This window comes from Elephas maximus, chromosome 19 (assembly GCF_024166365.1).
Source record: "Elephas maximus indicus isolate mEleMax1 chromosome 19, mEleMax1 primary haplotype, whole genome shotgun sequence".
NCBI lineage: Eukaryota > Metazoa > Chordata > Mammalia > Proboscidea > Elephantidae > Elephas > Elephas maximus.
In genome coordinates this window covers 24,889,769-24,912,882 of record NC_064837.1, presented here as the reverse complement: position 1 = coordinate 24,912,882, position 23,114 = coordinate 24,889,769, and the positions used below count along the sequence as shown (strand labels likewise).

General features: G+C 40.9%; 1 protein-coding gene across 1 annotated transcript in view; it reads right to left on the bottom strand.

Annotated features, from left to right (window-relative positions):
• Positions 1 to 23,114, bottom strand: part of LOC126062124 (leucine-rich repeat-containing protein 37A2-like) — a 289,138-nt gene that overhangs the window by 223,270 nt on the left and 42,754 nt on the right. Inside the window, exons 4-13 of the mRNA XM_049859237.1 lie at positions 20,131 to 20,202; positions 19,477 to 19,551; positions 16,375 to 16,493; positions 10,335 to 10,612; positions 8,847 to 10,070; positions 8,384 to 8,482; positions 3,362 to 3,411; positions 1,678 to 1,732; positions 1,454 to 1,596; positions 820 to 878 (exon numbers count right to left, since the gene is read on the bottom strand). Of these exons, the coding sequence (XP_049715194.1) occupies positions 820 to 878; positions 1,454 to 1,596; positions 1,678 to 1,732; positions 3,362 to 3,411; positions 8,384 to 8,482; positions 8,847 to 10,070; positions 10,335 to 10,612; positions 16,375 to 16,493; positions 19,477 to 19,551; positions 20,131 to 20,202 (2,174 nt within the window). The remainder of the gene's footprint in view (positions 1 to 819; positions 879 to 1,453; positions 1,597 to 1,677; positions 1,733 to 3,361; positions 3,412 to 8,383; positions 8,483 to 8,846; positions 10,071 to 10,334; positions 10,613 to 16,374; positions 16,494 to 19,476; positions 19,552 to 20,130; positions 20,203 to 23,114) is intronic.

Genomic DNA, 23,114 nt, shown 5'->3' with positions numbered 1-23,114 from the left:
TACAACATATAGGAAAAGCCCATCAGATGACAAAATGGTGAACAATCACATAAAACTTGCAATCATAGCCTAGCCAAGTTGACATACATTTTTGGGGGACACAATTCAATCCATAACAACAAGGGTTGAGACAGCTTAAAAAGAAGAATATGAATTTTCCACCAGCTTGTAAGGGCAGAGAATCCCCAACCAAAATACGACACACATTTTTGCATGAGTTTGAGGCCTTGGGAAAAAAGAAGGACTTGGCTGCACAGTGGAGATCCAAATATTCTAGCAACTTCAAAGTACTTATGAGAAGGTCCAGAGATGGATGATCCCCTATGGACAGGGCCTCAAGTGTGTTGGTGAAATCAGCCTTGAATGAAGCACAGAGAAGACAGAGCCAGAATAAATGGGTACTTGTTTTTTTTTTTTAATTTAATAATCTATGCCCCTTGTGGCTGATATGTTCTCCATTTCTCTGGGATGGAGTATATTGGGGAAACAGGAGAGTGAAGCCCCTATTTGTGCTTCTTTGTCCACATGGCCTCTTATGGAATGGCTACCACGAAGGATTCTAGTTTCAGCCTTGCTTTTCTTGCCTATGGCCCTTGATCAACACCCTGTTGCTTTTATGTCAATATTTAATATTTATATTTCAATTCCTTACCGCATGGCTAGAATTGGTTATAGAATTTATGTATTTTAATATGAGGAAAACAAGTAGTTTACAAGCAATGGTGAGAAGTCAATATCAGAAAATAAAATTTGTGGGTAGCCTGAGGCAGGACGGGGTTCACTCTGTGGTCTTGACTTCAAGCAGTTCGCTTTCCTCACCGGCCTCTGTAGTAGTCTCTGTAGGCTCAGCCTTCTCTGTTGTGACTTCACTGGCCTCCCTGGGATAAGAAGAGCAAAGCTCTTATTCTTGAAAGGAGCAGTTAAACTTTTCATCACCTGCTCATTTTATGATTTGTCTTTTTTAAAAAATTTTATCAGTTTTGTTGTTGTTGAGAACATACACAGCAAAACATATACCAAATCGACATTTTCTACATGTACAATTCAGTGACATTGATTTCCTTCTTCGAGCTGTGCAACCATTCTTACCCTCCTTTCCTGAGTTGTTCATCCCCCTTTAACATAAACTCATTGCCCACCAAGCCTTAGGGGGCTGTTGCTGTTGTTGTTGTCAGTTTGAGCCATACAGGTAGACCTTAAAAGAGCACAACGCTCAAGGAAGACATTCTTTACTAGTTAAGCTAAAGTACTGTTTAGTTTTAAGAAGGCTTTAGGTGATATATTTAGTTGAAGGTTTAAAGATTATCTCAGGGTAATAATTTTAGGGGTTCATAAGCCTCCATGGCTCCAGAAGTATGGAGTTCATGAGAATTTGAAATTCTGTTCTACATTTCTGCCCTTTTGATATCTCCTCATTTTACATAAGAAGTTTAAATTGTCCCTAATCATTTACCCGGCATCTTTGTTAAAAACCTCATCCTCATCAAAAGAATCCTTGTCGTGTGGCTTCTGTGCCATGTTTCTCTCGCGGGTGGCACTGAGAGGCCTATACATATCCCTGAGCCAAAGTGGCCACCTTCTCCAGAAAAAGCCCTCCTAGAAAAGAGAAAGGAAACTATTAACTCTGAATCTCTCCTGCTTTCTCCCACCACAGCACTTGATCTTCCCCAAATGTACCTGACTTTCACTTCCCGACGGGCATCTCCTGTGCAGCAGACCTCGGAAAAAGCCCCTTGGTGGGAAACACACACACGAGACAATTAGTGATCCATGTCATTTTCCATGTCCTCATAACACCTATCTCTCGTTTCAGCAGGACTCAAAGTTTACCTCCACCCATAATCACGACTAGCAAAATCACTACAGACTTGGGGTTTGAGAACAACTCCATGCACACTGGACTTCGAAGGGCTCTCTATATCTGTTCACAGGGCCCCACGATGTCTCTGGGGAGACCTCTGTACATGGCTTGGTATGGAGGCTAGGCAGAATTTTCTGCTCCATTTACCTCCTTGGCCAAGTACCTTTGCGCAGTGAACCAACTGCACAACCATAGTGAGCAGCCCTGTCCAGAAACATTTATATCAGTCCCCTTCAGATTTGGACTCGTGCTTCATTCTCTGGGGAGTGGGGGTAAGTGGAGGAGAAGGTGCTTCTATTTTTCTAGGTGCTTTATTCTGTAAGTCGAATCACACCAAATAAATGCCTGAGTCTAAGTAGCCAGATTAGCTCACTGATTTTCATACTGTAGGTGGTTACTGGTTAGTGAGTGGTAACTGTAGGTGGTCATTGATTATGAAGTCAAGTTAAAGGTCATGAATAGCATTAAGAATAATCTGAACAGAACAGAAAATATCAGAGTGCATAGTGGGCAATAAGTTTAATGAAAAAATGTTGCCATCAGGTCAACTCCAACTCGTGATGACCCCATGTGTGTCAGAGTAAAACTGTGCTCCACAGGGTTTTCACTGGCTGATTTTTCAGAATTGGATAGCCAGGCCTTTTTCTGAGGCCTCCAGGTGGACTCAAACCTCCAACCTTTCAGGTAGGAACTGAGCGCATTAACCCTATGCACCACCCAGGGCCCCCAAGTGTGCTTAGAAACTATTTCTGCCTCTATCAGCAGCCACGTCTATGAAGTTTGCATGGACTGAGTCATGACATAAAGTGTAGCTCACAGTCCAAGCACAATGTCATCAGTGGAGAGGTACCCACATGGGAAGGAGTCATCCTCTTTCTGACACCCCCTAGTGGTGAGACCATGGAGCAAAATATTTTCCTTTCTCCCTCTCTGAGACAAGCTACTGTCTGAAACTCTTCAGAGTTAAAATTCTGTGAAGTTTGGATAAGGGGAATCCAGAGCGGGGGCTTAACAACTGTCAGGATGAGAAGTGACATTTTCCTGACACCTTAGAGGAAAAACACATATATTCTACCTTCTGTCAGCCTTGAATGAGGCCAGCCCTCTTACCCAAGACCATTTGGCCTTCCCTACCCTTTCTGTAGAGCCTCCAGGGAAGGCCTCTGGCCCAGCTTTATGCCCACCAACTGCAGGAAGAAACAGGTATAGCCTAGCTCTTCCCCTGAAAGGACTGGCAACAGCAGGTGCCTCTGTGCTAGTCCCATCAAGCTCAGCTTGGCCTGGGAGTTAATTTTGCTGGAGCCAAAGTATTAAGGTGAGTATGTTCTTCCTGCCTTTGGTAGTTTCCTCACTGAACACTAAGGGGAGTGAAATAGAGGCCCTCTACGTTCTCTCCTAGTTCTAAAATTCTCTTTTAAAAATTGTCAGTCTATGAATGCTTTGTTATAGCTATTTGAACCACAATAAACACTGAAACAAAATTGCTGGGCTAATATTTACCGTGAGGATCCTTCTTTGTCTTCCTCTGATGTTGCTCGGTGAGCATAAATCTGTTTTGGAAGAAAGCATGATCGTGGTTATCCACCACAATGACCGGTATCTTCAAACCTTTATTCCTTCCTTTTATTTATTTGAAGCCTCATCTCCACTGCCAGATGATGATCTTTTTGAGCAGAAGGATTCTACCCTACTTACCCCTCAATACTCTTCCACAGTACCTGGTTTAGGATCTAGCATATATTTTAACGTATTTTATTGACGGTTTTAGGTAACACTCAACAAATAATTCCTAATAAAACTCGTAAAAGTAGGAAAAGAAGGAAATATCTTTAACTTAATAAAAGTATGTACCATAAACTTAGACAACAGCATTGCTTTAAAGTTAGGAGTAAGGATGCCTGTTACCACTGCTACTATTCAACGTTGCTTGAAGGTACTAATCAAGGCAATAAGAAAAATAAATGGGATGTAAGTATTGGAAAGATAGAGACAAAACTATCATTACTTGCATGTGAAATGATGGTGTCTCAGTTATCTAGTGCCACTGTAAGAGAAACACCACAAATGGATGGTTGTAACAAAGAGAATTTTATTATCTCACATTCTAGGAAGCTAGAAGTCCGAATTCAGGGTGCCAGCTCCAGGGCAAGGCTTTCTTTCTCTGTTAGCTCTGAGGGAAGGAAGGTCCTTGTCCTCAATGTTCCCCGCTCTAGGAACTTCTCAGCATAGGGTCCCTGGGTCCAAAGGATGTGCTGTTCTCCTGGCTTTTGTTTCTTGGTGGTATGAGGTTCCCCTGTCTATCTGTTCACTTCTCTCTTTCATATCTCAAAAGAGATTGACTTAAAATAGAATCTAATCTTGTAGATTTGAGTCCTCCTTCACTAACATTACTGCCTCTATTCCCACCTCATTAACATCACATAGGTAGGTTTTACAACACATAGGAAAATCACATCAGGTGGCAAAATGGTGGGTAATCACACAGTACTGGGAATCATGGCCTAGCCACATTGATACACATTTTGGGGGGACACAATTCAATCCATAATAGATGGACAACCTAAAAAGCACAAGAGATCAACTAAAAATTTTTGAAAGTAATATGAGAATTCAGAAGGTGCCCCGATGGTACAGGGCTTAAGCGCTCGGCTGCTAAATCAAAGGTTGATGGTTCAAACCCAGCAGCCACTCCACGGGAGAAAGATGTGGCAGTAAACTTCGACAAAGATTTACAGCCTTGGAAACCCCATGGAGCAGTTCTACTGTGTACTGTAGGGTCACTATGAGTCGGAATTGACTCAATAGCAATGGGTACAGGTAATATTAGGATTTAGTGAGGTGGCTAGATACAAAATCACACAAACCTCAACAGTTTTCCTATGTACCACCAATACCCAATTAGAAAATGTAATGGAAGAAGGATTTCATTCACAATAGCAATAAAAAATGTATAAAGTACCTAGGAATAAACGAAAGATGTGGAAGACCTCTGTGAAGAAAACACTAAAATTCTTCTGAAGGACATTGAGGAGAACTGATTATGTGGAATGAGATACCACGTTCTTAGAAGGGAAGTCTCAACATTGTAAAGATGCCAGTTCTCCTCAAATTAATCTACAGATTCAATGCAATTCTATTCTAATGCCAACATAACATAGCTTTTTTTTTTTTTTTTTTTACAAATTGACCAGTTGACATTTGGTAGAGAAAATATGCAACAACAGCTTGAGAAGGATGACAAAGAAGATCAAAGAGCAGGAGCTTGCCCTACCAAATATCAAATTATGTTGTACAGCAACTGGAATTAAGTAGGCGATACCGGTAGAGGAAAACAGAAGTCAATCAGTGGGACAGCACAGAGTCCAGACAAAGGCAGTATTTTCGATCAGCGTGGAAAGAAGGAACCAACCATTCAATAGGAGATAGTAAAACAACTGGATATTCACATAGGGAGAAAAAAGATTCTCTACCTCAACCATACCAAAACCAAGCAAAGAAAATAAATTCCACATGGACTAAAACATATAACATATATCACAATCTTATAACAGTAATAGAAGAAAATACAGGAGACTGTCTTTATACCGTGAGGTGGCAAAGGCCTCCCTAACAAGACCCACACCCCATACGCCATGAGGACAGGGTGACAGATGTGATTCCAAGAGTGCAAACACCTCCTACTCTTCCTAGCCCTTGCCCCCTTTTCCACTGGATTCTTTGTCTTTGTCTTGTTTATTTATAAAAGCTCTTCTTATATTCAACATATCAATCCTTTCAACTCTTTCCGTTGTATCCCTAGGCTTCAAATAGCTGGCACTTGTTTTTCTCTTTCAGGAGGCAAAAAAGAAAAGGCTTTGTAGTCAGGGAATTATCAGTTCTGCTTTTGGTTTTGCCCTGGGGCCTTAATTTGATCTCCTTCCTCTGTAGAGGAGGGATCATAATGTCTTTCCCCAAGAGTTCTGTGTCAGACAATATACGCTGTCCAAAGCTTGGGATTTAAATCAATGCTAAATTTGCTGTTTTGTTGTTAGGTTCCTTCAAGTTGATTCCCACTCATGACGACTCCATGTGTGCAGAACAGAACTGCTCCATAGGGTTTTCAAGGCTGTGATCTTTCAGAAGCAGATCACCAGGCCTTACTACCAAGGCACCCCTGGGTGGGTGTGACCTGCCAACCTTTCGGTTAATAGTCCAGTGCCACCTGGGGACTCCCTAAATTTGCTGATGGTAGTCAAATGTATCAAAGCTTTCTGCCTGTGGTATCAGGCTTAGAATGCTCTTTCCCTCCACAAGACATTAAAAATATGGCTTCTATTTCCTTCTAATACTTTTATGGTTTCTCTTTTTACATTTACTGAAATATGTTTGTTTAAGGTGAGAAATATGGATCTCCTATTATCCCCCTCCCCCCAATAGTTAGGCCACTGTTCTGCTACCATGTACCCACTTCCCCTCAATGACTAGAACTTTAAAAGTTGACATTTCGAAAGTGTTAAGAATACATAGTTCTATTAGTGGGCTCTATCTGCTCCTTCAAAATAAATATTAGGTTGCACGATTTCTCACTGGGGAATTGTTATAACGCCTTATCTTTCTTCCCTTGAGCACCATTATTGTCTACTATTTGTAAAAGACTGCATGGATTCAGTCCTCATAAATTTTATGATCTAAGTGGGGGAGAGGATACAAGGAGAACACAGAAATGAATACAAATGTAAGGCTAAACTGAACATAGGAATTAAAAGCAGCACAGGATTTATAGAAATGTCTAAAAAGGAAACACCCACAGGCTGCTCGGAGAGGCAGAGGGAACTGTCTGGGCAATGGCCAATGACTGTCTTTCCAGGTGTCTTGGCAAACTGACCCCATGCTGGTCCTCAGCCTCCCAGGCTTAGAAATCAGACTCTATTGCCACTAAAAGAGGACCAGCTTCTTCCTTTTGGGGGCAGTTTCACCTTATCAATATTGCAGGACTGACCAAAAATCAGAATGCCAAATTATGGCTTGACAGTGAGAAAGACATCTGTTCCACAGACAGGACTTTTGTGCCTACAGGATTAGGGATTTGTGTCTCTGAGGAGACAGGCCTGTGTGCGCACTAAAGCACAATCAGAAGGCTACTTGGTGAGAACAGAATAGAATGTAAGGAATCAGCTGAATCCAGGGTTTCATGGAAAGATCTGAGGGAGCCTCATCCATCCATCTCTCCCTCAGGCACAGCCCTGCTGGTGACCCTGACACTTCAAATCTGCTGCCCCGGGCTCCATCCCTACTTTTGTGCAATATTAGGACGGGCACTGCCCACATTGACCTGTTCCTTGCCTTTTCTACAAGGAACTGACCAACCCTCCTGCTGATAGTCCTATTTTCCTTCAGATAGATCACGAGACCATCTGGTCTTTACATATCTCTGCTCTGCTCCATTATGTGTTGATCTTAAACTTTCCCTCCTGAGGGGCCATCTTTTTAAAAATTGTTTACCATAATTCTAACTTCTCTGGAGAGGGCAATGTCTCTCTTTGGCCCCCAAGAAATGGCAACACATCTCGAAAATGAACCAGGGCCAGGAGGACTGAAGAGCTCAGGGAAGGTTTTGTGAAGAAAGATGGACTTGTGTTACCATTCGACAGATTCATAGGACTTCAACAGACAGAGTGAATTAAGGGAATTTTTGAGGGGTAAAGGCACAGACAAAAGTAGGAATGAGCACGGTGTGACTGGGGTAGGGTGAGGGGCTGGAACCTAAGGCTGCTCCGACAGTAGAAAAGGTAAATAGGGAAATTAGGGCGAATTGGCAGAGTAGGGTTAAGTTGTCAGCTTGTTAAATACGCTGGTAGTAGTGTGTTCAGGAAATTAATAAACCATTATATAATTGAACAAAAAGCAAGCAGAACCAAACTGCTTACTGCAATATTCTAAGTGAGCCTATTTAGACAATGCCTATACGGTCTCTATGATTCGGAATCTACTCAATGGCGAGGGTTTTTTTTTTTTTTTTTTTTTTAGTTTACTCACTGGAGAAAAAGAGATGCTGAGTAAATCTAAGGAATCTACAAGGTAACCCTTTTATCCTTTTGTTGTGTCCTTTCTCCCCAGGTTGATTGATCACTCCCTAAGAGTGGACATTTTCTTTTCCTCATCATTTCAACCAACAGGGAAAGAAATCAGGGATCGAATGAAAGTGACTGGTGTCTACATCAAATCACTGCCACAGTTCTTGGTTGAAGAAATTTTACAATCATGTCAACTCTGGCCTTCTTAAAGTTAGCTTCTCAGAATAGTCTAATGGCTTGCTATCTTGGTTTCAACTCCACCAGGATCTCCTGGGAGTAGGGTTCCTTTCAAAATCCCTGGAATACAGTTTATAATAAAAGAACCAAGCACATCCCAGCCCTTAGGACTGAAGAGGAATACCAAGTAGCAGTAGGTGGGAAAGTGGCTTTAATTTTCAGTTTGTCGCTTTTGAATCTATTATAAAGACAAAATATTATTCTAGAAACTTGAAATAATTGTTGTCCTTACCTTAATGAGGCAGAAAATTAAAATCATTACAACCACAGTCACAGATATCGCCAAGATGAGTTTGTGGTTATATCCATATCCTGGAACTTCTTTTGTGAGCTAAAAAATAGGAAGAAACAAATTTATTTTTTTGTAAACAAAGAGATGAAAAGGATAAAAGCTAAATATTCGGTTTCAAAACCCAATTCTTCCAGGTGAATCTAGCTTATAGGTTCATAAAGAACATACCAAAGCGAATAATCTTACTAGTAGGCAGTCTTCTTGTACAATTTGTGTGTTAAGTCTGCTCCTCTGTACTAGAAATAGTGGTACCATTGTCTAAATGAACAAAGTGGGAGATGATTTTCTTGGCCAAAGTTACTTGGCCAAGGTGAGATACAGAGTAGGAGCTTTGATACTCTAAAGGCATGTCCTGAACTCTGATGGAAAAGTCTGAGCCTCATGTTTCTGGAGTTGTCCTCACCTCACTTGACTCTTGCTCTTTTTGCTCACTCTGGACGTCTGTGCTCTCGTTGATGTAGTTCTCAGTTTTCCATTGGTCTGTATCCCAGTCTGCCTTGGACACCTTAACTTCTTGCTGCTCACTGAGAAGCTTCATTAGGAGGCCTGTTCTGGAGAGGAGCTTGACACAGGCCAGTTGTACCTGGGGCTCTGAGCAGTCCAGTTTCAGTGTCCGCATAACATGAGCAATGAGCCTTCTCACATCCTTGTTGGGGATGAGGGACCGTAGCTGCTGGTTTAGCTGAGTTTCAAATTGATCACCCGGGGATGAGAGCAATGGGAGAGAGGAGCCATCGGGCTTGGAGGGTAAGTCAGGGCCCATGTTCTGGTATTCCCATTGTGTTTCATTTGTTTGTTTAACAGATGCCATGAAGCTGTCTGCAGTCACAGCAGAATCTGCAGTGGAAGGATCCTTATGGGCAGTGATTTCAGGGGTAGTCTCACCTAGCATAGTAGCATTGTGTACAGTAATGTTTTTTGCAGATGGCCCTGAAAAAGGAAACCATTCTTGAAAAGGATTTTCTGGAGAACTCAGTTCTCCTGAAGATGAAAAAGCCTCTCGAGGAGGGGAATTTATGAGGTTCCTCACTGCAGAGGAAGGAGGTCTATGTCTAAGCATCAGTTTACGCACCTTTCTGAACCTTCGACTCGTTTTGGCCTTTGGTCTTCTGTGAACCACACGAGAGCGAGATTTATGGTAGATGTAATTTTTTCTGGAATGTGATATTGATTTAGGAGTCTCTATATTTTTAACTCTAGCGTTCGCCTCTTCTAAGACAAAAAAGGTGTAGGACAAGTCTTTTGAAAGGATTCTAATCTCGGGTGGGCCTTTTGAAGAAGGAGAGGTAGAAGGCCTGCCCATGGAGTATTGTTTCAGGGAAGAAGAGACTGCTGCCTTACGTTCCTTGCTGGATGAAGGCTCTGTGTTGAAGGGGACTCCCCCTAACTTCCTTTGCCTCCGCACCTTGAGAAGTCGTTCCACCTTCTTTGAGAGTGGCCTTAGGGGCCTTCTTGCTTTGGGCGTGTTCTCCATAAATGACTTGGCCCCTTGTTTCCTCTTGATGCTCAGATCTTCCATTTCTTTGAAGTGCCTTTTCTTTATGCCCCTTGGCCTCTTGAGGACTCTGTTCACCCTTTGCGGCCTTTTCCCGACACCTGTTCTCTGGATCTTTGCCAGGTGGTTTTCCTGGGGTTGAGCAGTTTCCAATTTCTTTTGAAAGATTTGGCGTTTAAATTTGGTACCCAAAAAGTTGGGATACGTAAGCATGGCAGTTTTTTCCTTCTTTTTAACCTCATCAATTTTTTCTTGAATTTCTGCATCTAACAAATTCTCCAGAAAATAGAGCTTCCTCAATTTACTTCTGTAACTTGCATTGTTGTTTTCAGGCTTAAGAGGGGGATTCCCTGTGTTGTTCTGCAAATCACTCAGGGCCTTTTCTCTATCTTGTGCCTTTGAAAAAAGCAGTTTAATGAATGGTAATAACGTCATCTCTATGTGTCCTAGATTTCCCTCCGAGAAATAAGGCAATACGTAATTTAGTGCACTAATAACATCACTTTCATCATTAAAGCCTAGAGGCTCATTCAGGACAGTTGACAAGTTGACACTACTTCTGTCTGAGGATGCAGCTTCTGGCTCAATAGTGAGCTCAGTGCTGGTGTTCTTCTTCCGGGCTTGTAATGCCTTCATAAATGTTCCTTCTGCAGCCCCCAGAGATGCTTCTTCACCTGCCAAAACAGAAAGACTGTGATTGATAATGAAAGACAGATGGGACAGCTTTTTGTCAGTTCATAGCCATACACCCCAGTCAAAGAAATGAGAAGTCAACAAAGATTTGAGCGCCATTTAGAGAGGAGAAAAATAAACCCGAACTGAAGTTTATGACTAGTGACAACAATGTTCCACTATGAATATGTCCACTCTGTCCACCCTGGTTCTCTTCAAAAATTGACTACCTACTGAGAGCATTCCATAGTGTGAAACATAGTAACTATGTTTAGATTATGGAGCTCTGGTGACACAGTAGTTAAATGCTCAGCTGCTAACCAAAAGGTTGGCAGTTCAAACCTACCAGCCTCTCCACGGCAGAAAGATGTGGCAGCCTGCTTCTGTAAAGATTTGTAGCCTTGAAAACCCTGTGGGGCAGTTCTACCCTGCCCTATAGAGTCACCACGAGTTAGAATCGACTCGACAGCAACAGGTTATGAGACACGGAAGAGATCGGGCTGGCTGAATTAAAGGAGGGCTACACTTCAAGGTCTTGTGTGCTTGGCCAGCTATACTTAAACAGTCTCTGAATCTAAACCTATGTGCAGACCACCATATAACTTCTGCTGCTGGCACCTGAAAACTGCTTGTGATTAACAAACTAAGTGCTTAGACAAGTTAAGGGGCTACTTTTCAAGGCCCTTTGTGCTTGACCAGCTATGAATTAATGATAATCCTTCTGGGTTGTTTTTTAAGGCCTCACCAGGTGTGGAGTGTGCACAATAAAGATCAATGTGGCCTATGAATGACCTTCCACATGAGACAAAGATAAACAGGGACCCATTGCAAGGGCTCAAAGCAAGATCCAGAGGCATCACGCATGCACAACATCCCAGAATAAGTCCTGTTCAACATCCTGGCAGCCTTGTGACAGACTCCTTCTTGGTTCCAGCCACCTCTGCAAGGAAGTCCATCTTGACTGAATTCTAACTGTGTGTGCACTTGTTTTTCATAAACCCTCTCCTTCTCCTTAGAAATATCCTCCCATCAAACGAATAAAAATAATGCCTTTTTCCCATCTAAAAACTATTATAAGCCCTAAAAATTCTTTTGTTCACTGAGAGACTGGAGGCTAGCGTAGGGGCAAACCCCTCTCTCTCTTTCCTTCCCGAGGCTTTTACTTTCTGTCTGTCCCTAATAAACCTTTGTTCCTGTGGAAACTCTGAGCCTCTCCTGGTCATTCTTGGTCAAAAGACGGCAAGAGCCTAGGCAGGTCTTAGTCCTGAGCTGGGAAGCCTTTCCCTGTAACAGTTATATTTAGGAATATTCTTTTGGTCCCCAAAGATCAATTGCCCAGAACTATTAAACCCAAGGGTAGAAGACAAAGATTCCCCCACTCAGGTAGATCCATCTGTAATTTCTCCTCACATTCATATGCCACAAACTGTCCTGCCTCAGACGCAGAGAGAGAGGGCAAAGCTTCCTCTCTCCACCTTTTCTGTGTGTTCACATTCTTGTTGCCATCACAGGTGACTACCTTGAAAGACAGACCTCTGAGGGAAACAGGGGCACAGGTGTTAAAGTTGAGCCTCCAAATCCCACTGCTCACAGCTCCTCATCTGGACACGCCCTTCTCCACCCACCTGCCCAACTCCTTCCCTGGGTCCCTCCTGCCATATATCCTAGTCCCCCTAACAGAAGGCTCTGTACAGACTGTGTCCACTATGTCCACCTGGTTCGTTTCTGAAACTGGGCAGAGATCTGGGGTATAATAGGTTAAGAAATTTTCCTCCCCTTGGGTCTGCTAAGACACTTAAAAAATTTATTTTATTTTGTCGTTGTTGTTGGGAATACACACAGCAGAACAAACACCAATTCAACAATTTCTACATGAGCAATTCAGTGACACTGATTACGTTCTTCAAGTTGTGCAACCATTGTCACCCTCCTTTCCTGAATTGTTTCTCTCCCACTAACATAAACGCACTGCCTCCTAAATTTCCTATCTAATCTTCCAAGTTGCTGTTGTCAATTTGATCCCATATAGATAGTTCTTAAAAGAGCACATGCTCAAGGCAGATATTCTTTACCAGTTAGGCTAAACCATTGTTTGGTTTCAAGAAGACTTCAGGGTATTTTTTTGTTTTAAGGTTTAAAGATAGTCTCGGGGCAATAGTTTCAGGGGTTCAGCCGGCCTCAATGGCTCCAGAAAGGCTGGCATCCATTAGAATTTGAAATTCTGTTCTGCATTTTTCTCCTTTTCATCAGGATTCTTCTACTGAATCTTTGATCGAGATGTTCAGTCAGGGTAGCCGGGCACCATGGTGTGCTGCATGCCTAGCTGGAATGTGTAGTTAATGGATGGGATAACAGCAATTTCTGGGTAAACATTACGTGAAATCCTACATGCTAAAAGGGAAAAAGCAACTTTTGTCAGATGGCTACTTTCCTTTCATTGTATTTCATTTCTAATATTTCCAAAAAAAAAAATTTTTTTTATTTCCAGCTTTACTTGAGGAACCACCCAAAGCTTCTGACTGCATGAAGGTCAAATGTACCATTGTGCACTTGTGTTTCTTTTCCACGAGAATTAAAAATATTTTTGCTGGTAGTGAGAGTCAAAGGAGGACTAGAAGATCATGGGAAAGGAGGAGTATGGGCTTGTGGAGAGCTCAGAACTGGGGACAGAACACGTGGGCCCACCTCTGGGGAGAAAGGGAATAACAGAAATGTTCTGAAAAGCAAGCAGTACTGTTTTTATATAAGTAGCAAAGTTTCTTTTTTCTTTTCTGTTTTTTTAATGATCTTTTAGATTTCTTCATGTATGATGTCCTTGATGTCATCCCACAACTTGTCTGGTCTTCAGTTATTTGTGTTCAATACCTCAAAACTATTCTTGAGATGGTCTCTAAATTCAGATGGAATATAATCAAAGTTGTACTTTGGCTATTGTGGACTTGTTTTAACTTTCTTCAGCTTCAGCTTGGACTTGTGTATAAGCAATTGATGGTCGGTTCCACAGTTGGCCCCTGGCCTTGTACCGTCTGCTGATATTGAGCTTTTCCATGGTCTCTTTCCACAGGTATAGTTGATTTGATTCTTGTGTATTCCATCTGGCAAGGTCCTCATGTATAGTCACCATTTACATTGTTGAAAAAAGGTATTTCCAAAGAATAAGTTGTTGGTCTTGTGAAATTCTACCATGTGATGTCTGCTGTCGTTTCTATCACTAAGGCCATATTTTCCAATTACTGATCCTTCTTCTTTGTTTCCAACTTTCGCATTCCAATCACCAGTAATTATCAATGTAACCTGATTTTATGTGTGATCAATTTCAGACTGCAGAAGTTAGTAAAAATCTTCATCTTTGGCATTAGTGCTTGGTGTGTAAATTTGAGTAATAGTCATATCAACGGGTATTCCTTATAGGCATATGGATATTATCCTGTTACTGACAGTGTTGTAGTTCAAGATACATCTTGAAATGTTCTTTTTGACGATGAATGTGACACTGTTCCTCTTCAATTTGTCATTCCTGGCATAGTAGACCATATGATTGTCCAATTCAAAATGACCAATACTAGTCCACTTCAGGTTACCAAACCTACGATATCAATCTTTAAGTCTTCCATTTCATTTTTGACGACTTTAAATTTTCTTTGATTCATACTTTGTGCATTCCATGTTCTGATTATTAATGGGTGCTTGCTGCTGTTTTTTCTCATTTTGAGTCGTGTCACATCAGAAAATGAAGGTCTCGAAAGCTTTATTCCCTTCATATCATTAAGGTTGACTCTACTTTAAGGAGGCAGCTCTTCCCCAGTCATATTTTGAATGCCTGCCGACCTGAGGAGCTCATCTTTCAGCACTATATCAGACAATGTTTTGCTGCTCTTCATAAGGGTTTTCACTGGCCAATTTTTCCAGAAGTAGATCGCCAGGTCCTTCTTTCCAGTTTGTCTTAGTCTGGAAACTCTACTGAAACCTGTCCACAATAGGTGACCCTGTTAGTATTTGAAATACTGGTGACATGGCTTCCAGCATCACAGTAACACCACAGTATGACCAAGTGACAACACTTAATTGCGCTCATGCAGAACCTGTACATAGACCAAGATGCAGTTGTTCGAATAGAACGAAGGGATACTGCATGCTTTAAAATTGGGGAAGGTGTGTGTCAGGGTTGTATCCTTTCACCATACTTATTCGATCTGTATGTTGAGCACGTAATCAGAGAAGCTGAACTATATGAAGAAGAACGCAGCATCAGGATCGGCGGAAGACTTGTTAACAATCTGCGATATGGAGATGATACAACTTTGCTTGCTAAAGTGAAGAGGATTTGAAGCACTTACTGATGAAGATCAAAGACCACAGCCTTCAGTATGGATTACACCTCAATATAAGAAAAGAAAAATTCTCACAACTGGACCAATAAGCAATATCATGATAAATGGAAAAAAGATTGAAATTTTCAAGGACTTCTTTTTACTTGGATCCACAATCAACGCCCATGGAAGCAGCAGTCAAGAAATCAAATGATGCTTTTCACTGGGTAAATCTGCTGCAAAAGACCTCTATGAAGTGTTCAAGAGCGAACTTTCACCTTGAGGACTAAGGTGCACCTGACCCAAAACACAGAATTTTCAATCACCTCATATGCATGCAAAAGCTGGACAATGAATAAGGAGGACTGAAGAAGAATCGCTGAAGAATACTGGATACACCTTGGACCGCCAGAAGAACCAACAAATCTGTCTTGGAAGAAGTATAGGCAGAATGATCCTTAGAAGGGAGAATTGTGAGACTTCATCTCATATACTTTGGATATGTTACCAGCAGGGACCAGTCTCTGAACAAAGACATCATACTTGGTAAAGTAGAGGGTCAGGGAAAAAGAGGAAGACCCTCAATGAGATGGACTGACACAATGAATGCAGCAAGGGGCTCCGACACTGCAATGATTATGGGGATGGTGTAGGACTGGGCAGTGTTTTGTTCCCTTGTACATAGAGTTGCTATGAGTCAGAACCGACTCAACAGCACCTAACAATAACAGCAAAGTGTTATTGTTTATTATTTGTTCCAGGTCACGGTTAGCGGCCCATATTTGGGCTCTCTCATGTGAAGGTGATCACATTTTGGAACTCATGAAGTTAGTGCCAATAAACTAATATACAGAAAAAAATGCTTCAAAGCACCTGCTTTTTTGTTTTGGGAATAGAATACCTTGAGATTCAGAGCAAGTTTAGAGTTGGACAGTCTAAGAATGGAAGTGCCCTCTCATCCATTATGAGATCCGGGTAGCAGCTTCTGGTTATAGGACCAGAAACTCTGAGACCTCAAATACAACCTTTATAAAGCATTATTGCTTGTACTCTTTTATGAAATTGCAAATGCAGAAAGAAAACAAACAAAAATGGATCTATACGTGTCCTAAGGCAGGGCGTACTTGAGACATAATCCATACGAAATCAGTTTACAAGCCACAATACGCTACCTGAATAAGTTACCATTTTGGGGTAACGCCCAAGCACAGAGCAGGGTACAGAGCATGCGGCCACCTAAGGTCATTCCCGCCCCCTTTGCTTTCCTTTCTCTTGTTCCTTTACGCATGTGAATCAGTAGCATTATTAACTGACTGACTAAACTGAGAATCTGACTTTCAGCAACGGAGTAGTTCTTCCAGCTAGTTACACTGGGACTCTGAATGAATGAAGGAATAAAAATAAAGCATTTACATTGCTAGTCTAAAATTTATCATGAAGCATTTCAGACTCACTGCAATGTGTGCTGTTTATCAGACATTCACTGTCACAATGCAGCTTCACTGTCTTGCAGACAACTTCAATGGTACTTTTAAACTGGCACAGGCAGCATGCCATATGGCTAGGTAAGATCCTATAAATGGAAATAAGGAGAATTAAACTAAAGTTAATGGGGTTACTTAAGTAGGTAGAAGCAGGCCAAGGCCACAGGGCTGTGTAAGGAGGAGTTCTTTTTTTTTAAACTTGGTGAAAATCTATATAGCAGAGCAGACACCCATTCAACAATTTCTACATGTACGATTCAATAACACTGGTTACTTTCCTGAAGTGCATCACCATTTTCGCTATCTCTACCCATACTGTTTCATCACCATGGACTTAGATTGACCATCCCCTATACTTCTTATCTATGCTTTATAGTTACTGTCGTCAACTTGATCACGTACAGATAATTCTTTAAAAGAGTGCTACACTCATGGTGAACATTCTTTACTGATGCAGCTAAACCGTTGTTTAGTTTAAAGATAACTTCAGGGAATAATTTTGGGTTATGGGTTGAAGATTTTCTGAGAGTGATAGATTCTGGAGTTCTTCCAGTCTCAAGAGGTCAGGTTTGTATTGAGTTAGAATTTAAAATTCTGTTCCAATTTTTTTCCCCTTTTTATCATGGTTCCTCTACAGATTCCTTGATCAAAATGTTCCGTAATGGTAGTCAGTTACCGTCCTGCTCTTCAGGCCCCGTGGCAAGGGGAGCAATAGTACATGGAAGCAGTTAGACCTGCTGTCCAGTTCCATGAAGGAGTTCCTGGGGCATATGGCTTGGCCGCTTGTATGGGGAACAGTTGGTCAACTGCTGCTCTTGAATATGGTAAAAAAAAAAAAACAGAAGGGAGGATAGAGGTGCCCAACAGAAGGGTAAGGACGGCAGTGGGTATGGTATGCCTAGAATAAAGGGGAGAGGGATTAGAATTGGCTGACATCAATCTGTAGTTTAGTTCAGAAGTATCTCCTCCCAGCCTAAACTCCTAAGGCATTTCCGTAATGAACTCAAGGATGGCAGTTGCTCTAATCTCTTCATGGCCTTGGTGGCACATGGCTACAGGGAATGATAGCATTCTCCTCATCTACTTATGGTCATGAAAAGAGAAGCCTGAACCCTCCTTCCTAGTATAAACTAAGTGAGAAAGCTGGTTTGCAGATGGGAACTTTGAATATCTGGAGAGGATGGCATCTCGCTGACAAGCGAGGGATCAACTGTGGCAGATGCTGCAGGTGGTTGAGGAAGACGAGGCCAGAGCACTGACCCGTAGGATCTGATGTGGGAAGAAGAATCAGGGAGGTGACCTGACAAAAGCATCTAGAGCAGATGGCTAAATGCGGGGCCTGTTTCTGAACTCATCTCACGGAGTCCCCTCAACTAGCTTTAGCGTAACAGCAGATTTCTATTTAGCCTGCTCTGTTGGAGGGAGATGGCACAAATAAGCTTCAGTAAACTGTGTAATAAGCTGTTATAGCAGGGCCCTACAAAAATATTTTTTAATGCAAAAAATAATAGTAAATAATTTCAACCCTTACCTCATAGCATATATGAAAATTAACTCAAAATGGCTCGTAGACCTAATTGGAAGAGCTACACAACTATACAACTTCTGGAAAAAAAACACAGGAGAAAATCTTTGTGACTTTGCGCTATACAAACATTTCTTAGATGAGACACAAAAGAAGCACAAGCCATATACCAAAAAAAAAAAAAAAAAAATTGCTAAATTAGACTCCATCAAAATTAAAAACTTCTGCTCTTCAAAGGACACTTTCAAGAGAATGAAAAGGCAGCCACAGGCTGGGAGAAAATATTGACAAAACACACATTTGAGAGAAGGGATATATAATCCAGATGATATAAAGCACTTTTACAACCCAATAATATAAGAAAAATATCCAGTACAAAATTCCAAGAGATGTGAGCACTTTATTAAAGAAGATAAAAAAACAAAAAATACTCACATAGATAGACACTCACCATCATCGACTATTAGAGAAACACAAATTCAAACCACAATGAGATACTTTACACAACTACTAGTGTACAGGTATTAATAGACAGTATTGATATATTTGTACTGAGCTGTCTTTACTTTTTCTTAAATCTTATTTGTAAAAACCTTTTTATTTGCAAATGTACAGAAAAGGTGACAACTTTTCCAAAGACCGAAATATACATAAAAACCAAAAACCAAACCCAGTGCCATTGAGTGGATTCCGACTCATAGCGACCCTATAGGACAGCGTAGAACTGCCCCATAGAGTTTCCAAGGAGCGCTTGGTGGATTTGAACTGTCGACCCTTTGGCTAGCAGCTGTAGCACTTAACCACTACGCCAACCAGGGTTTCTGAAATATACACATTAGGTAAAATGCAGAGCAATAGCAACTCTCATCCACTGCAGGTGGGAAAGCAAAATGGTCAGCCACTTTGGAAAACAGTTTAGCAGTTTCCTATACAGCTAAATATGCCCTTAGCATGTGATATAGCTATCCCTCTCCTAGGTATTTACCTCGAAGAAATGAAATCCTGTGTTTGCACAAAGACCTGTGTTTTCAGCAGCTTTGTTCACAATAACCAAAGGTGGAAACAACCCAGCTGTCCGTCAACTGCTGAATGGATAAACAAACTGTGGTACATCCACACAACTGGAATACTACTCAGCAAAACAAAGGAATGAACTACTGAAAGATGCAACAACACAGACAAATCTCAGACGGATTACACTAAGTGAAAGAAGCCAAACATTAAAGGTTCCATACTATATGAACACATTTATAAGATATTTTGCAAAAAGGAAAACAACAGCGATAGGAATGAGTTACATGGTTGCCAGGGGCTGGTGGCGGCAGGAAGGGATTGTTGGCAAAGGGGCACAGGGGGCCTTTTTGGGATGAAAGAAATATTCTAACCTTGATTGTGGTACTGGTTACGTAAATGTATTTATTTGTCAAAACTCCTTGAAGTGTGCACTTAAAAAGGGTGAGTTTGATAACATGTAATTAGACCTCAATAAACGGACTTTAAAATGATAAAATAAACCTGAAAAAAAATCTAAGAAAAAAATGACTTACAGTTTTTCCAACTTGAGTGTCATTATGAGGATGTTCTCAACTGTTGTAAGGGACACTTGTGTTGTTCCCATGTCTCTGAAGGAGAAAGACCAAATGTTCACGATATGAACCCAAAGACAAAAATTCTGTACTGAAAAAGATACTGAAGGACAGGTAATTACTTCAATTTTGGCTTCTCTGTAAAACAAGCTAGCTCAAGTTTATTTGCCGCAGAAGATAGCTCCAGAAAGCTCTTACGGAAGAAATTCAAGTTTATTTGCATCATCAAATGGATGATGTCAGCATAGAACAGTAGAACCTGGAGTCTTTTACTGTTATCCCACTTCTCATTCCCCTATCGTATTAACCTCTCCTGATTCCTTGTTCTTTTTATAATGTACACCTTAATCTCTTTGCTTTTTAGAATAAATGATAGTTCTACATTTATCTGCATATACCATATCCATAGGTGTTCTTCACCACTGCTCTCTTCCCCTGTTGCTGTCCTGCCCAGTATACATCCTTTCTTAATCCATTTCTTAGCCAATAACTTTTTTAATAACAAAATGAAAATTATGTCTTTTTAGCCTAAATGCAAAATACTTAATCTTTGATGAAAGTGAAAATGAAGAATCGAAATCATCTCATAACCCATGAGATTGTTGCAATACTTACAAATATTTTAATGCTGGCAATTTAAAAAGATACGAGTCTTCGATGGCTGTCAGAGGATTACGATTGAGAACTCTGGAAAAATGCAATGGAGTTAAAATTATCTGCATTTTCAATGACTTCCATGAAAGTTTATACTCTTTTTTTTTTTTTGTATGGAAATTGCAGGTAAAAAAAAACCAAAAATAATTTTCTGCCTTAAGCTATAAATCACCCTTAGAATCCATAAAGCACTCTTCCTATGGGAATTAGAAGATAAGTGGAGAAAAGAAAGAGAGCGAGTGAGAAAAGAAAGGTGGATAACAAAGAAAAAATACACCAAAGAACTTCAGGAAGAAACCTGTAACCTCATTCGGCCAGAAAAGCCTGGAAGTGACCATGCTGGGAGGAAGCCTTTGCTCCATAGGAAATACTATTTCCAGTGTCCTCCATAATTCAAGGTGCTTTCATTTCAGTGTTCAGAACTTCAAACAATTCCATGGCATAATTCGCCCAATTTTAAAAAAAGGACCAATACTTTGGCCTTGGTACCAAAGGGGAAGAGGGTAAATCTAAGAAGAGGAACTTGGGGAAGCCACAGTTCTGTCACACACTCCAGGTACATTCTTGTATCACGGCCCTTGTTCCACTGATGGCATCACCTTTACTTGTCAGTCTCCTGGACTGCCAGCTTCTTGAGGGCAGGGACCACAACCTGCCATTGGTGTCATCCCTGTACCTGGCATAGTGCCTGATGTTTACCAGGTCGTTAGTAAATATGTTGAATAAATAAATAACATTTTGCTTACACATCAATAAAATGAATATTCATTTTTACACAAATTTTTATTCCAAAATGTAGAATTGAATTTTTTCTCAATTCTTAAAAAAAAAAGAAAGAAAGAAAAGAAACTGCCCTTAGGTTAACTCTGTTCAAGAATCATTAGGGTACTTTTGCAGAACATTATGGAATAATAATTATTACATGTATTACCAACTGAACTTGCAGGTATTATGACCAGCATTTCACACTGGAAACTCACAATAACGTTATATGGTCGACATTATCATTACCCCATTTTACAGATGAGGAAACTGAGGTACAGAGAGATTATCTAATTTGTCCTAGGTCACCAAGCTAGTAAGAACCAGATTTAGGATTTGAACCCAGTCCTGTCTGACTCCAAACCCTGTGTTTAATCTGTATGAAGAAAATGAGGTTGAAAACAGCAGTTATTTTTATCCTCAATTTTGAGAGCATTAAACATAGGTATATAGCTTTTCGAATTTCATCTCATCTGGGAGAGCCTCATGAGAACTACACTTTCTCCTTTTATTTCTCTTCCCTAATTGTCTCTCATGACTAAATATTTCATTCGTCTATGTTCATGTATGTCAGGGTAGAACTGGGCTCCAAAGGGTCTTCCATAGCTGATTTTTCAGACAGAGATCATCAGGCCTTTCTTCCCAAGTGCCTCTGGGTGGACTTGAACCTCCAGCCTTTTAGTTTGTAGCCAAGCGCATTAACCATTGGCACCATCCAGGGAATAAGGGTCTAGTATCCACAGTATGGAGCCCTGGTGCCACAATGGTTAGGAGCTCAGCTGCTAAGCAAAAAGTCACCAGTTTGAATCCCCCAGCTGCTCCTTGGAAACCCTATGGTTGAAGGCAACTGGTTTGGTGTGTTTGTTTTTATATCCACAATATATAAAGAACTTTTACAACTCAACAATAAAAAGACAAATAACACAGTTGAAATATGGGAAAAGGATTTGAATAGACATTTCTCCAAAGAGATATATAAATGGCTGATAAGCAGATGAAAAGTTGCTCAGTATCATTTAGCCATCAAGGAAATGCCAATCAAAACCACAATGAGGTACCACTTCGCATTTCCTAGGATGGCTTTAAAGACAGATGATATCAACAACAACAACAAAAATAAAGTTATTAAAGAAAAAAAGAAGATAACAAGGGTCGGCAAAGATGTAGAGGAAATGGAATCCTCACACGTTGGTAGTAAAAATGTAAAATGGTGCAATCACGGTGGAAAAGTTGGCAGGTCCTCAACATGTAAACACAGAGTCACAGTGTGACTCAGCAATTCCACTCGTTGGCATGTGCCCCAGGGAATTAAAAGCTGTAGTTCACACAGAAGCTTATACACAAATGTTCACAGCAGCATTGTTCATAACAGCCAAAATGTGGAAACAATCCAAATGACTAGTAACTGATGAATGGAATAACGAAAGGTGGCATATCCATACAGTAGAACGTCATTTGGCCATCAAAAGGAAAGAAGTAGTGATACATGGAGCCCTGGTGGCACGGTGGTTAAGAGCTCAGCTGCTAAGCAAAAGGTTTGCAGTTTGAATCCACCAGCCACTCTTGGGAAACTCCATAGGGTGGTTCTACTTTGTCCTATTATACTAAGTGAAAGAAGCTGGACATAAAATGCCATGTATTTTATGATTCCATTTATACAAAATGTCCACAACAGGCAAATCTATAGAGACAGAAAAGAAAGTAGAACAGTGATTGCCAGAGGTTGGAGGGAGGGTATGGGATTTCTTTTGGGGGTGATGAAGTATTCCAGAATTAGATAGTAGTAATGGTTACCCAATTTCGTCAACATACCCCTGAACTGTACACTTTAAAACGGTGAATTTTATGGTAGGCAAATTATATCTCCTTGAAAAAAAGAACCATCTTGCAGTACACAGAGTGCCAGTGTCCAGAGATCAGGTGTGTTGGTAGATGGAGAAAAGGGGGACGAAGACTCTTCCTTACCCAAAGTCAGAGTTAGTAAGTGGTGTGTCTGGGAGCCACGTAGCTTGTTCTTGCCTTGTGATCGCCCCTATTCTTTCTAGGCTAGTGCATTCTTCCAGATTTATTTTAGTAGTATTAATGAGTTTGATTTAAAACAGTAGTTAATATTCAGGAAGATGTTATAAAGGGAAAGAATGTGTCACATGTCTGGTTGAGCATGGTTCCCCAAACAAGGGCTC